The 16238-nt window shown below is 38.2% G+C and overlaps 1 protein-coding gene across 2 annotated transcripts in view; it reads right to left on the reverse strand.

Annotated features, from left to right (window-relative positions):
• Nucleotides 1-74: 74 nt before the first annotated feature.
• The window catches only part of LOC139939780 (dnaJ homolog subfamily C member 13-like), a 51492-nt gene continuing 35328 nt past the window's right edge, over nt 75-16238 (reverse strand). Inside the window, exons 40-59 of one of the 2 annotated variants that reach the window (XM_071935895.1) lie at nt 15503-15619; nt 15034-15213; nt 14283-14450; nt 13599-13619; nt 11443-11556; nt 11030-11146; nt 10706-10759; nt 9622-9751; nt 9250-9341; nt 8297-8396; nt 7839-7913; nt 7337-7537; nt 6618-6699; nt 6223-6265; nt 5741-5914; nt 4649-4828; nt 3920-4060; nt 3263-3403; nt 2862-2961; nt 75-2633 (exon numbers count right to left, since the gene is read on the reverse strand). In XM_071935895.1, the coding sequence (XP_071791996.1) occupies nt 2533-2633; nt 2862-2961; nt 3263-3403; nt 3920-4060; nt 4649-4828; nt 5741-5914; nt 6223-6265; nt 6618-6699; nt 7337-7537; nt 7839-7913; nt 8297-8396; nt 9250-9341; nt 9622-9751; nt 10706-10759; nt 11030-11146; nt 11443-11556; nt 13599-13619; nt 14283-14450; nt 15034-15213; nt 15503-15619 (2331 nt within the window). In that variant the 3' untranslated portion in view covers nt 75-2532. The remainder of the gene's footprint in view (nt 2634-2861; nt 2962-3262; nt 3404-3919; nt 4061-4648; nt 4829-5740; nt 5915-6222; nt 6266-6617; nt 6700-7336; nt 7538-7838; nt 7914-8296; nt 8397-9249; nt 9342-9621; nt 9752-10705; nt 10760-11029; nt 11147-11442; nt 11557-13598; nt 13620-14282; nt 14451-15033; nt 15214-15502; nt 15620-16238) is intronic. The other variant, XM_071935896.1, reaches the window with a different exon arrangement.

Raw genomic sequence — 16238 nt, forward strand, 5'->3', positions numbered from 1 at the left:
AGCTTGGGCAAAGCTGTGCTATAATGCACTCGTACGCTAGACAACAAGAATCTGTCGCGCATTCTTTGTAATGATTTTGCAAAATAATTTAAAATGATTAAATGAACCGTTTCAAAATTAGCATAAATATACAATTTACATGTACATGTAGTGGGATTCTTAACATTGCATATGTAACAAACGAAATTGGGTATCAATCGAATGGACCGTTCCGGCTTTCCACTAAGCTCCGCCCACTGCGCACGTGAGCAAGACACGTGTACAAGCACTCCCAATGACATTCTGCACGATTCTGCCGTGCGTGCCAAATATACGCGCACGCATGACCGAGTTTGTCCGACCACAATCATTGCTGTGATTGGTCAAATGGGTGAACGCACACAGTTTGACAGGCCGGATCGGTCCATTGCAAGTACAGAGAAGTCCCAACATGAATGACCATGAAGAATTTTGATGGAATGAAAAACAAAAACCCAATCAAACAAAGAAATCGACCACCACCGACTCTCTTTACTGTTCCTAACCCAACAACAACCAATGACTGGTGCAAATTGATATTTCCTAAACTCAATTTTGCGTGTCCGACTTGTCGGCTGTGGCTGTAGCTAAGGGTGTTACTATGGGCCTCCTAAGCTTCAACATATGTTCAGGTGAGGATCTAGCTGTAGTCAGAGTTGTTAATGGGCAGACTAGTCTGGCACCCTGTGTACGCCCATGCATTTTTTTGTGACACAAAATGGCTGCTAATCGCAAGCTGTCGGATTAAAGAGCTCTACTCGGGTCTTGGCCTTACTGCCCCTACAAAAGTCTCCCATAAACTAAACATTTTCCAAAGGAAGTTACTCTTTGCAAAATAAAAATGGCCTTGCCCTCTCAAAGATGAAATTCTAGGCCTACAATATGCCACTTATTACATCATTTGAACTTTGAGAACATCATTTCTGCTCCTGTCATTATTTAACTTTTCTCATACTGCTATGGGAGCATTTCCACAGCTATCTTTTCCCCCTAAAGTCTGAAAGCATTTGCAAAAAAATTCCCACCAATTTGAAACTGTAATTTATCCCTCAGCTCAAATTGAAAACTCAAGAACTACTCCTGGTACTCAAATTGAAAACACAAGAACTACTCCTGGTACCTCTCTGTTGATCACATTTGCATAAAACTCTTTTTTCCCCTACAATGCCATTGTAATTGAGAATTACTTTCTTTAGATAATTATAATAAGAAACGTCAGTAAGGCAAAGTGGTTTGTTAGTAAAATGGCGCTGAAAGCATCCTGTGGCCATTTTTAACAATAAACTTGTGGCTAAAATTTAAACTTCCTATTCATCGTGCTCAACCTTTTTGTTTTTAACAAAATAGTTTTTTCATCCACCACAAAGTCATGATCGACACATCCAGCTGCTGAAATCATTTTTAACCTAGCGTGATCTTCTAAGAAAAATAATTATGTATTTACATTAAGTGCTCATTTTTCATTTCATAATTTTTTTGTTTCAAAGTTGTCACTTTGTTCATATCATACACAATTCCTAATCAGTTTCTGAGGCTTGATCAATATTCAGAGTTTTTTTTAACACATATCGGTTTAAATAAAGTTGTCATCAATTTTTCTTGGCCTAAGTTCCAATCTCTTACAATATATCAAGGTTTATTTTGTTTTAATTTTGTTTGCAAGATAAAAAGTTTGATGAATGTTTAAGCATAAAAAACCAATGATATACTTCATATCAAATGTATGTAAAATCTGAACTAGGTCCAATTTTATAGAGCTTCTTAACTGTTCATTTTGTGCCTATAGCACAGGTTTCCGTTTTATATCAGTTAACCACAAGCATGAAAAAAGGCTTGCTAACCTTCCGGCGCTTACGATATAAAAATGTATACCGTGTGAACGCACAAGCTGGCAGCCTAATCTTCTTGCTAACCTGTGAAATACGCTTACACCCAAGTAAATCTGTCTGCTATATTTAGCTTGAAAAATCGCTTACCGTTAAGTAGCGCTATGAAATTGGCCTCTGATTGGTAGCAACACGTATCTGTAAATTTCATCTCCTCTCTTCGCAGTTTCTTTCTAGTAGTTTGGTATAAAATATTTTTATACACTTAGATTACATGGGGATGAAATATCCCATCAATTTGTGTGAACTGCTCCTCCGTCCTTCTCAAGACACCAAGGTATTTCAGCTCAGCAAGAAATTTCTGAAACGGTGATTAAAATTGTTCTCCACATAGTGAGCTAGCTAGCTCTCAAATTGGTTTACCACAAATTCTGCCGTCCTTGAAATGTTACCCAATGACAGACTTTAGAACAGTACATGTAGGTGGCAGCAGACTTACCAGGTAAACTTCCATTGTTTACGTAGTTCTGAGCACGCGCACATTACAAAACAATGGATTTACCTGGTAGATCTGCTGCCACCTAGTGTCCCAAAAGTCCCCAATTTAAAAAGTTTGAAACCGAGCACTTTGATTTGGTTCTGGTTTCTCGTCTATTTTGGCAAAGCTTGAAAACTTTGTGGAGTGGTGTTAAGAATCCTCTGTGGTCTCATGATTGGGATCGATGGGGGGCGGGGCACTGGGAACCGTTGAAGTGGTTCCTTGGGTCAGGTAGCCAGCCACGCCCGGACCTGAAATAGCGAGAAATTAAAAAAAAAATAACATTAATACAAGTAGGATTTGGAAGTATGGTGGAAGAGAGATTTGCTGTTACACCATGTGAAAGTCTCTTTTGAGTAGTATTCATAACCAACACTACTAAAAAGAGATATAAACAAATCAAACAAATACATACAGGGACCCATTGTAAACGGGATAGCATTTTAAACAAGATATTTTGAGGGAATGAAAGTACCAACCAGTAAGGTATCCGCTGACGTTTGTGTTGGACAAAAATAAGTCATGCTTCTGGTCTTTATAGGACGTCCAAACAGTAGACTTCTCTAGCAGAGCTATCACCTGTTCACACAAACATTAGAGACATTGTTAGACATCATAACGAAAGAACAAAACTGTTATGCACAAAATGCACATCATCTGTTAAGACATAATCTCTGATTCAAACTACCTCTATCTCTCAGGCAATCTTAGTGGTAGAATTGCAAAGGTCATGGGTTTGAATCCCAGCCGAGTAACATGCCTGCGACTGTTTTACAGAACTCGGGAAAGTACTAACACACATCAATGTAAAGGTAAAACCAAAATTAATATTCAATTTATTATTAATATGAAGAGCATCATCTATGGGTCGTGAGCTTACCTGTTCACCATATTCAAGGCAGACCGTCATAGCTTTGAGTGATTTTACTATTTGAGCTTTGGTAGCTGCAGGGTTTTCTAGCGTATTCAATCCGTCCGACAGTAGACTCAGTAGAAATTGAACCAAGTCGTTGTCCAAGGCCTATTGAAAAAAGAAGCAATAATTATACAAACTTATAAAACTGACACTACAGTTTCAAACTCACAAGATCAAAACTAACTCTTTAACTCATTTCTGCTGACTGCCCACTCTCTCACCTTGATGGTGGCATCAAAGCCCTTCACCTGGCTGAGGACCTAGCTATAAACTGGCTTACGGACTTTAAAATGAGATCAGCATAGCATACGAAATCATCATCATCAACTCATTTCTGAAACATGTCATTGACCACCATTGGTAATGAAACGTGCACGCGTGAAAGGCTATCATTGACTGAGAGTTGTGCGCAGTGCGTACACACAAGCCCTTTTTATATTGTTTATCATCAAATATGGCAGTCGAATATGCTTTGTGCAATCCATCTACCCTGGGAGATAGTCAATTGGTATCAACAAGCACAAAAAACAGACATTTTAAGACATCATGTTGAGGCCTTTAACCTACAGTGAATCGACAATGGCTGAAATATAAAGAATAAATAAAAATAACACGACCTACCTGCTTAACAAGCTCAGGTTGGTCCTTCTGGAACATTTTATGAAGACTGTCACAAGCCACTGCAGTCATATCAGGTCTCGACCTCATTCCCTTTATCATGGGTCCGATGCATTCTCCTTGAGCCATGCTACGCACACAGATCTACAAATAGTGAAACAGTAACTTCAACACAAATCTACACACATCCAAATAGTGAAACAGTAACTGTTCTATGTTTCTATGTTCTATGTTCTACCCCTATGTTTTCAAAACCCCTTGAGGTCTGCATACTAGGGTACGGGTAAGAGTTAGGATTAGCAACATACATTTGTAGGGGTGTTGGAAAGTATGGGTAGTGGAACATAGGGGTGTCGAAACATAGGGGTGGCAGAACAGAAGGTTGCCGGAATATATGGGTTTCGGAACATAGGGGTGTAACCAGGGAAACCACTGTATACAAAGTCTGGGGGATGTGTCTTTTCAGAATAATCAACCATCAGACATGACAAAACACAATGATTTTGTGAAGAGTCAAGTTGAAGTTCGACAACTTGGACCCCAACGTAGTCTGCGTGTAAAGCTTAAACAAATCAATGACAGGAGACAAGGATGACCACAAAAAGTAATGATCAATCAAACGAGGGCGCTATTTCATAACAATAATAATGTTCATTTGTAAAGCGCCATACACTGTCAGAAAGACATTCCTGGCGCGTAGAACAAATATTAGTAATACAAACTTATACTAACATCGTCATCAACAATGCTGTTGACCGTGATAATCGTCGCCCGTGGTATGGCGGTGTTCTTTGACTTCATGGCGCCGATGATGGTCGGTATGTGACCCAGTTGAGGGAGTTGGGATGCTAGATTAGGCTGCGCTTTGAAGAGATTCACAACGGCTGACGTGACTGTTTCCAACTCATCACCCTGTAAGAATACAACATGAAAAATAATATTACTGTCATGACTGTAGTCTATGGAATGCAGAAGAATATTAACAATAATAATAACAATCGTTTTTTATATTGCGCTTTTCAAACCTCATAGTTCTCCAACATCATTACCCCTGGGGCCTTTCTCAAACCTCGGCTTTGGCTCCGGCTCAGGCATAGGCTCCGCGCGCTGTGTCACAGCTCGGCCTTCAACCTGCATTTTCAGCGTGTATTGCTGATTGTACCAGCACGCGGAGCCTGAGCCGGAGCCTAAGGCGAGGTTTGAGAAAAGCCCCTAGGTCAATGTGGCATTCAATTCATTCCTGAAGCCATTTCAGCTCCCTAGGGAGTACACAGCCTGTGCAACAAATATGCACCACTAAGCTAAATCAATCACAACTGAGACTCAAACCCATCTTTACACTTGGCAGAGTTTATGGGAGTCATTGGGTCTTAAAGGCAGTGGACACTATTGGTAATTACTCAAAATAATTATTAGCATAAAACCTTACTTGGTAAATAGTAATGGGGAGCTGTTGATAGTATAAAACATTGTGAGAAACGACTCCCTCTGAAGTAACGTAGTTTTTGAGAAAGAAGTAATTTTTCACTAAAATATTTGAATTTTATTTTGAGACCTCAGATTTAGATTTTGAGGTCCCGAAATCAAGCATCTGAAAGCACACAACTTCGTGTGACAAGAGTGTTTTTTCTTCCATTATTACATTATTATCTCGCAACTTTGACGCCCAATTGAGTTCAAATTTTCACAGGTTTTTATTTTATGCATATGTTCAGGCTCAGGCTCCGCGTGCTGAGATACACCAAGTTAGAAGACTGGTCTTTGACAATTACCAATAGTGTCCAGTGTCATTTAATAACAGATTGCTCTGCACGTTTCACTCACATTAGGATTGTTCCTCTTGATGAGCTCAGTAAACTTCTCCAGCAGTGCCACCATGAACTCTCTGGGCTTGCGTAAGACCCATGTAGGCTGGGCGATGAAGAGACGCAGGAATACGCCCCCGACGATAACCTCGTCTGAAGAATCTGCGTAGGCAACCACAAACTCTTCCGGAATCTACACAGGGAGGATAAACAGAGAAGTGTTTAGCTCTATGCCTCTTAGATTAGATTAGATTAGACCAGAATAGATAAGATTAGAAAAGCCAAGGAATAAGCCACAGGGGAAATAGAATTGTGTGTGACATTTGCAGGTATTTTCATGGATACACAACTCAAGACAGACATGTGGATTTCCGGCCTAATATTAATGTTATAATTATTATTAATTTGGACATTGATACAAGAAAAAACACACAGGCAGTCAAAATAAGTTAAAACTGTATCCAAGGAAATTCACCATTGAAATCATTGAATGTTTCTTACCTTCCAAAGTGCATCAATGTCCGAGTTCTGATTCGCATAATGCCTGGAAAGGAGCACAAACAATTTCGAGTTATTCAATATTAATTCTGTTAAATTTATTGACACAAACACTTCTTTGGAGAGATATCTCAAATACTACCACCTTTTGAAATCAACTTTCATGTTAGTTTTATTGTATATACCTACATTTATATAAGATTGAAACATTTGAAGGGTTCCAGAAAACCAAACGTATACAGACCCTTTCAGCCTGATGCATACTTTGACATCACAACTCTATTATTTGCAGCAAATGCTTCGAAAGAGTTGAGCACATTTCAACTAGAGCGAAATGTTTGTTGCGATCGTACTACCAAAAAGTATGAACCATGCCTTACAAAGATTCAATCACTTACTCATCCTTCAACCTCTTGATGGTCTGGGAGACTTTCTCTCTCGCCTCGTCGTTCCAAATCAATTCTGGATTCTCATGAACACCTGCGAATCATTCACCAAATTATAGATAATCGATAACTTATTAACAATATAACAGACCGCTGAAGAACTTCTCCCTCTCTTAAATCAAATATCTGTTACTAAAGTACTTGGTACTTGGTAGGTTTTCCTTCTGAAACTTCCGCTGGGGAACTTGACAAGGAGGTCAGGAGAGCATCGTCTAATTCTTTTTTTTTTTTTTTTTTTAGGCCTAGATTGTGAATGTAAATACTTTTGAAGATTTGGTGGGATTTGGAATCTATGAGGGATACATTCTATTCAATGCAAATCAACGTTTATTTCCATAATGTAAAACGTACATGCAAACAATTATAAAAAAGGTTTTATACACGTTTGGTTTGGATTTGGGGGGATGGGGGTGGAGGAGGGGTGCAGGCAGACACAAAGAAATAAATTTGGCCACGGTACAGACACGCTACATGTACACAGGGGGAAAGGGGATAACAAATCACAAATATATAAACAGTTAAAAACTTTGAGTTGTATGGGTTGAATCAAGGAGAAAACTGTTATACTGCTGTTTTGAATAAAGATACAGGTGCAAAACGATGGATATCAACGGGCAATGAGTTCCACAAAGCAGGAACACTATGAAAAAAATTGAACACTTTACCCTTACCTTCAAACATGTGTATGCTAGCCTCAGCGCTGTCTCTCATCGCATCCATGAAGATGGCTGGTAGGAACTTACACAGGATGATCCTGACTCTAGGTCCCATCAGCTTATCAGACTGTATCTTGGCAAAGAGCTCGGCTGACTTCTCCCTGACGTTGGGGTTGGGTGAGTTGCAGAACAGGTCCAAGACATAAACAAGACCACCTTGGGAAGCAAGTATTAAAGGGTTTGGGTTACGACACAAACTTCCACAGATGTACATCAAACTTACAAGGTTTAAAGATAATGATGGTTGAAAGCTTTCCTTAAAATATAAATTGCTGAGGTGCTGTTGTTTTTGAGAAATTAGTAAAACAATTTCAGGAAAATTACAATTGAACGGTTCCGAAAACCCACATTGGGTACATTTGACATAAAAAAAGGTCCACTACTATCTTTGAAAGATAAAAACCATCAGCCAAATGCTACCAAATGATGTACAAAAGAAAGGTATGAGAATGCCTACCTTTTGCAACGACCTCTTTGACAATCTTTGTGTTGGAAGATAAAGCACTCAGCGTTTCAATAACAGTCAAGCAACCTGAAAAGGAATGTAATTGAACAAAAATGTATTACTTCACTTTCGCGACTGCCCCTATCTGATTAAAGAGGCCCATCTACATTTAGTATTTCATTTCATTTATTCTAGTTGTGAAGCCAAGGTCACCATACTAAAAATGGAGAGAAGACAAGGAAGACAGTTTCACTTTTAGATATTATAAGGAGAAAACCCCCAAAGAATTATTCCAGGGAAAACCCACGCAGTCAGGTAGGGACTGAAAACCAAATCTATGTAGTGCCCCAAGTGGGATTCAAACCGGGATCCCAAAGTTGGAAGGCAAGGCAAGACACCACTAAGCCAACAAACTATTGAGCCAAGACTGAATGTTTTAGGGGGGAATTTAAAGTTTTTTGTACACCAACCTGATGGCAAGGAATGTAGCGTCAGCAGAAGATATGGTAGGACGTTGGAGTCTGCTATGTTGGCTACACACTCCTTATTGGTTGTAACATTTTTAACGACCTGCAAGGAAATTCAGTGACGACAACAGTTAACACTGGTGGTAGTGGCAATGAAAGTGAAGTGATTTAAAATTGGCGAGGATAGCTAAATTGTTTGCGAGGAGGCTATAATAGGTTGCAATATGACGTAAAGCGGCCACCTTTAAGGGCAATTTGGAACACACAGTCGTGCCTTTTGCATGATAAGTGTTCTGGGTTCTTTTACATGCACCACCAATCCCAGTACAAGGGACCTACATGTGTCTTAATGTCCAATCCAAATGATCAAGTAATGATGGTTAAAGGGTGGCTGCAGTGTTTTTTTTATTCATTTAAACGATTAAACATGACTTTTTAAACCTGACTTTTTTTAAATTAAATGTGCAAGTATTTCAAAAATGGTTTTCAAGAGATTAAACGTTTGCATTAACGTGACGTCATGTCGGTAACCCGAGCCGTTGGGCCCCCTGGCACCTAGGCGCGTGTAGTTAGGGACCAGACTCTTTTTGCCAACGATATGTTTGAATTCCCGACGTGACATCGATGGTAGGGGCGGTAACAATCCACAAAAGGCTCACTACGCAAGTCAGATATGTCGGGGAAAAAACAAAACACATTTTATTGATGTTCAATACATATATCAGAAATAAATGACAGCAAAATTAACTGTTTTATTTTAATTCACTGCAGCATCCCTTTAAGTATCTTACTCAAGAACCCAAGTAACAAGGCCAGAGCTCAAACCTATACTCCGATGATCAGAGACAACACAGCTCGAGTCCGGTGCTCTTAATGACCCCGCAAAAATAACGAGAGGTCTTACCGAGATGTTTAACTATAAGAGAATGCCTGATAACTTATTTCTCAATGTTTACCTCCAAAGCCAGCATCTGTAGCTTAGTAGCTCCGGTGAGTTTGAGCAGAGAGAAGAGCAGCTTGTAATGGCCATTGCATTGAATCTCTGTTCCTGTTCAATCAAAGTTAAATCAATCAAAGGATTAATATTATATTGAAGATGATCAGTACATACTGAAGATGTACTAAAGTAACATTGAGCTTTTAAACAGGTTTCATTGTAGAAGTAGTTAACAGAAAAACAACAGCAAGTCGTAGTTTCAAATTTGTTGTTCACCTTGCAAAGTTTTGAAATCCAAATTTCAGAAAGAGTTATTTATAAAGAGCATTTTTCCCCAAATGTGGCAATAAAGATAACTCAATGAAAGAACTTTTCTGATGGATTTACAAACCTGGGTTGTTTTTGATGACGTTGCCCAGAGATTCCAGGGCCATTTCACAGTTACTGAGCCTCTTGGCCTGTGTGCTGTTCTTACTGGTGTCTACTGCCTGAGATGTGATTGCCATCAATGAATGCAGATACTAGAACCAGAAAAAAAAGACAAAAAAATTTATAAAAAGTGTCACAATCCAGTGATTTAAATGCAGGCAGTGTTCAAGATTTCTCAGACTAGGGTTGTGTTGTCGTGGTTTTCCTTTAAAGCCATTGGACACTTTCGGTAAACAGTATTGTCCAAGTCCCACACTTCGTGTATCACAACTTATATATAAAGTAACAAACCTGTGAAAATTTGGGCTCAATCGGTCATCGGAGTCGGGAGAAAATAACGGGAAAACCCACTCTTGTTTCCGCACGTTTCGCCGTGTCATGACATGTGTTTAAAATAAATCCAGAATTCTCGCTATCGAGAATTGATATTGTTTTAATGTTTTCTCAAAAAGTAAAGCATTTCATGGATTAATATTTCAAGAGGAGTCTTTCACCATTACCTTCTGTAAACCCTGTAAGTTATTTGTAAATCTGTGAACTTTATGGGTGTTTTCTGTACCGAAAGTGTCCAAAGGCTTTAATTACTGTTTAAACATTTATTTTAATTTTTATGAAATTTCGCCTAACATCACAAGGCTGGACTAACACTTCAAGGTGAGGGCTACACTTGACCAATTTGGGCTATTAACCCAAATTAAATCAACTGCCACCTTCATTGTACATCTGGGGCTGAAAACAGGGTTACCCCCTTCAACAATACATAAAGATGCAGGCATGTACATGTAGGGTTTGATGTGCCACTATTTTTTTAATTTATACCACAGAAGACCCTTTTCACTGGTAAGCAATTTGCAACAGCACATACTAGTTTTCATCACTTAATTTCAATAAGCCTTTTTGAGATATGGCGGACACAATGCTACAACACTATAAGGTTTGGGTAAATTTGTGTGCATACACCCAAACCAAACAGTACACTCCTATCACGTACCTCAAAAAGGCTTTACAGCTTCTGACACAAATTTACTAATAAGATGTTTTCCTACCTGTGCTTGGGATCCTAGGAAGTCTAGCAAGCTGATAGTAAATCCCTTGGCATCCTGTGGAAAAAAAACATTAAAACAAAGTTATTTTGTTGATCTTCTTCCGCGTTCATCATCTACTCTTCAAATGTTTGGCCAGGATTGGCCACATCTCATAGCCTTCTCGTTTGCTGCCATCAGGTCTTTAAGGCAGCACTGCTCCTCAAGGGCTGGGCATCGTAGAAGGTGAGGTATAGATTGGGGTGGGGTGAGGTGCCACAATCGCAATCGGTGACATTTTGTTGGTAAAAGTTAAAGATGATCGTCTTTTCGTTGCGCAATACTGACCTCTAGAGGGAAGGATGGTTGGTCGTTGTAAACTCGCACGAAGACTTCTCCGATTATCAGCTCTTTTTCATGAGCGGAGAAAAGGAAGTCTGCACCAAACGTTGCGTCGCACTGTCCCTACAAGCAAACAAAATAAAAAGAATCGGTTGAAAGGAAAAAGTGATTTCATTATCAATCTGGACAATTCCAATAAAATCTAAACAGCTGGCAGGTATTTTCAAAATGCTTTATACTATCGAAAGCTGTTGTAGCCTTTAGTCAACAGTTTTGGTTGCCATTAATTTTCAAAGTAAAGACATATACCTTTCCTTTAATCAATCTTGTCTTACTACTGAAAAAAATTGAAATCTTAAAAATAGTTTTTATTTCATTTCCGACAGATTTTGTTTGATAAAGCCAACTTGAGTACTTACTGTTTTGACTTTCTCATCTTGTTGTCTGGCAACAAACTCTGTCAGCTCCGCTCGCGTTGAGTTGTCCCAAATCAGGTACGGATTCTCTGTGTTACTGTTCAAGATCTTCAACACCTGAAGAGAAGAAATACAGACGAGGTCAAGACGAGGTCAAGGCAATACTTAGTGTGAAGGGAATCATAAAATAAGAAGTAAATAAAGGCCCACTTTCATAGCGCTGCTTAATGGTAAGCAAATTTTTGTGATTACCGAGGCAGAAAAATTTGCTAATGTGCAAGCGTAATTCACAGGTTAGCAGAAAAATTAGGCGGCCATGTTGCGCGTTCTCCATGGATTTGCATTGTGATGTCATTGATTTTCGTGCATTAAGCACCAGATGATTGGCACGCCTTTTCGTGGGCTTACGGTTAGCAGGGCATGAAATGGAAATCACACAGTAAGCACAAAATCGGCCGCTAAGCAGCGCTATCAAATTGGGCCAAGATAGATAGATAAAATGGTTCATTAAAAAGGCTGAATTACAACAATTTTACATTTACAAAAAATACAAACTGAAATTAAATAGGAGGTTCAATATGACACTATTAATTGAGCCACTATTTTACATTTCAAATATTGCAAATTGGAAATGAAAAGTAGATGGAATAGTTAAGCCACAATTTTACATTTCAAACACATTGCAAATTGAAATTAAAACTAAATTAAATTAAATAGGGCGTGGCAATAAACCACTAATCATAAGACAAGAATGGAAAAGTCAACTATCAAGAAAAACAAGTGAAAGGTCAATACAAATCTGAGCAACAATTGTAACTTTACAAAACTTTATTACCCCTCCAAAAAGAAGAAATAACATTGCTCGCACAAGTTTAAAAGCACCACAAATAATAAAAAGTTACAAAAGGAAGATACAAATATATTGCACAAGAAGCAATGCACAAGGATTTCAGAATAACATCAATATGTCGACAACACACCCAGTCTGGCTATTAAGACATCAAGATAAAAATATTAAGATTATGATTTTCGATCATAATAAATAAATGGTGATAAACATGGCAACAAGCAGTAAGTAAATGCAAGCATGAGAAAGCAAATATTACAAAAATGAAATATTACAAAAACATGGAAAAAAATGAATAGTCTTTGTTAAGAATATTCATATATGTACCAGGTGTTAATATTGTGCGGCGACCCACCTCGCACCTCGCTGCTTGCCATTATCGCCACCTTGCTGTGAAGATTTGAAGGAAATACTAATCATACAATTTTCTTTGTCATTTATGAGCATTTTTATTGATCATTCCGTATCATCAAGAACCAACAATTTGGATGTAGATAAAATCACCAAATTTGTTTGCGAGCATTGCATTCTTGTCCAGATTCTACCTAGGATGTTTCAAAACTGGGGGCATTCTAAACTCCAATTTTGTTTGGCCGAAGCAGGCTGAAATGAGGTTCTTCGAATGTGTTTTACTGGATGTTTATATTTGATTAATAAGGCGGGGGGGCATTCAATGGGTTTAATAAAATCTGTGAATTTGATCTGAAGTCAATTCCTGCGTATCGAGCAGCAATTCGTGCCTACTGGCCTGATACGCTAGCTTGTGTGTGGGTTGTCAGTTTACAGAATGTGTAAAACTTGTCTTTGGTTTTCGATAAATATATTCTCAACACTCTTATTAGAGTCAAACGAGAAGAGAGAAGACAATGAAGACATTTCAGTTTGTCTTTAAGCACCAATTTGAACTTTCAAATACGCTCAGTACATTTGCCAGTGGGAAACACTGCCAGGTACCTCACTCAACCAACACCATATACACATGTATGAGAATACACAAAACAAGAGCCACCCAGCCAGCAATTATTCCCAAACAAATACATACAGATACCAAGAAAAAATAAAACATTTTCAAAACAAAAGAACACAAAACTGTCGGACAAACATTTAGTTCAGAAGCCTGCACCACAACATCAACTATTTAAGTCTTGCCTCATATTAATGGTTAATTGCTTATAAAAGAAAATAACAAAAAGTGGCTTAAGGGTTAAAGAAGAAATATCCACAGTTGCATGATTTCGTCGTAGGAAATGGGTATCCATGGTTACTGGCTGTAGGGGTTAGGAAATGGGTTACCGATGATGTCATAGCTTACCTCATTGAGCGACAGTGGTACCTAAACCACACCATGCATGGCATTGAAAGAAGCAATTGGAAGTGTTATAGCATGATAACAGTCAAGTGTTATTTGACGAAAAACAAAACCCAAGTGTTACAATTAGTGAATATTGGCTGTCAAGATATTGATATATATAATCTAGCCTGGTTAGCTGAGTTAGCCAATACAAACCACTTGCCTCTCTTTGCAACTGATGGTGGAGGCATTGGGTAAATTCAAGGGCCATTTTCTTTCAAAACCTCAGTTTGACCCTTGCCAGTGCCCCCCCCCCCCACCACCACAGGCCAAGCTGTTGGGCCAACACCATTTTCTAATTACTTATCCGAATACGAAAGTCTTATAGTGTGTATATAATCAAGTTAGTAATATAATAAATAATGTCTTGTGAGATCGAAAATCATTGTCTATAATACTTGTAAAACTTTACTTTAAGGGTTAGACCATCGAGATTGCCCAGTAGCTAGAGGCAGTTCGAATCCTATATTTTAGCAACGGGATCCGCAACGATTTATTAGATGTTGAATTTGCATTGGGGATAAAGAATATAAATTTGGTTTTAATTTAACCCGTAATGTGTGTTACCACTGTATACTCAGTATCTTCATGAGTTCTCTGAAAAAAATCACAGGCATATTATAAAGTTGAATTTGATTGACTAACCTGGTTGAGTGTTTGCAGAGAGAGTTGTTTGGCTAGGTAAGGAGTCAGGAGAGCAGACATGGATTTCCTGATTGCAGGATTCTCTGGTGTCTTTTCTTCCCCTGACCGGTATCCACCGAGCTTGGTCAGGGCCACCAGACTAAGACGCGCTAGATTGTTGGCCAATTGCTAGAGAAATATCAAGAATGTTAAGAATAAACTATAAATAATAGTTAACTTGTAGTTTATTTAATAGATTTGCATCGGGAATAAAGAATATATATTTTGGTTTTACCCCAAGTTTATTCTTAATCTTCGCACCATGCAAAGCTTCATACATCAATCAAGAATGTTATACAGTAGCCAATATCTCATATCCTGCATATCCACTGCAGCTAATCATAATGAATTTTTCCAATAAATAAAGTCTTCATGAAAAATAGAAGCTTTAAGCAGCTTCCACAGTATAAAACATTTTGAGAAACAATGTGGCTAAGTAATATGAATCTGAGAAGCCCTACCCCATAACATTTTTTCAGAATGTGTATTCCTACTAGGGATTATTCTTCCTGCGTGGACATAACCGCTGCAGATTTTCAACAATATCTCAAAAACGCGACCACCTTTGAAATTTATTGTTCACATGTAAATGTAAATTTTATTGTAAACACCTACATTTATACAGATTTAAAACAACCGAATGTTTCCAAAAACCAAAGGTATACTTTGCCTTTAAACATTCTGAGTTTTGAGACAGCATTAGTCAACCCACCTGTTGGTTAGTCGATGACTCCACGTCTACGCCCGACTCATCCAGAGTAAAGTCATACTTGAAGAGGTAGAGTAGAAGATGCCAGATGACTCCTGCTTGATGGAGATGATCTTGAAGATACTTATCAACGGCAAATGCACTCACACACTTAGAGGACTCTATGCATAGCTGCGTCAGTTGCTGTAAGGAAAGGAAATCATCCGAAATTAATAACAATGCAAAGAAATTGTTAGTGGTCTGCAGTTTCGATCCTAATTTTGCATTTATACCATAGTTTCGAAATTGACTTTGGAGTCCCTCTTCAACAGGAAAAAGTATATATATCCTATAGTCATCCCTGTTTTGAACCAGCCAGCTGCTTTTAAACACATGAACAGGCTAGACTTGTAAATCAACATGGTGTAATATGGAGAGCATCAAAATGCTTTCTGACAACAGACATGAAGACAGGACATCAGACTAGTTTTACCTTGAAGTAGAGAGTGCGACACAAGTCCTTGATGATGGTCGGGATCTCGGTGATACGATCTCGACACATCTCAAACTGAGCTGCTACTGCATAACACTTGATCACATTAACGCACACCTGACGAGATAAACACACCAAAGTACGGTCATAATACAGTATTTTTCAGTGTTATTTTTTTTATGGTGGACTAACATTTGACAATGTTGGCGAAAATCAGCAATATTTTGTTGTTCTTTGAGCATGCAGAACTCTTCATATATGGCTGAGGTGTTCTGCAATTTTCTCTCTTGAATTTTAAAATCCTAAAGGATTTAGATGATCAAAAAAGGCCAACAAAATTCACACTTTTATGTTAATGAAATAAAATGTTTACATTTTTTTTTGCAAATGGTGATCCCCATGCTGAAAGGCACTGGATAATATTGGTAATTGCTCAAAATAATTGTTAGTATAAAAGCTTACTTGTAAGCGAGATGTTGATAGTATAAAACATTGTGAGAAATGGCTCCCTCTGAAATAACATTATTTTCGAGAAAGATGTCATTTCTCACTAAAATATATAAGTTTGATTTCAATACCTCAGAATTTGATTTTGAGGTCTCCAATTCAAGCATCTGAAAGCACACAAATTCGTGTGACAAGGGTTTTTTCTTCCATAATTCTCTAGCAACTTCAACGACCAATTGAGTTTAAATTTTCACAGGTTTGTAATTTTGTGCATGTTGAGATACACCAA

The sequence above is a fragment of the Asterias amurensis genome, chromosome 7, assembly GCF_032118995.1.
Source record: "Asterias amurensis chromosome 7, ASM3211899v1".
Taxonomy (NCBI): domain Eukaryota; kingdom Metazoa; phylum Echinodermata; class Asteroidea; order Forcipulatida; family Asteriidae; genus Asterias; species Asterias amurensis.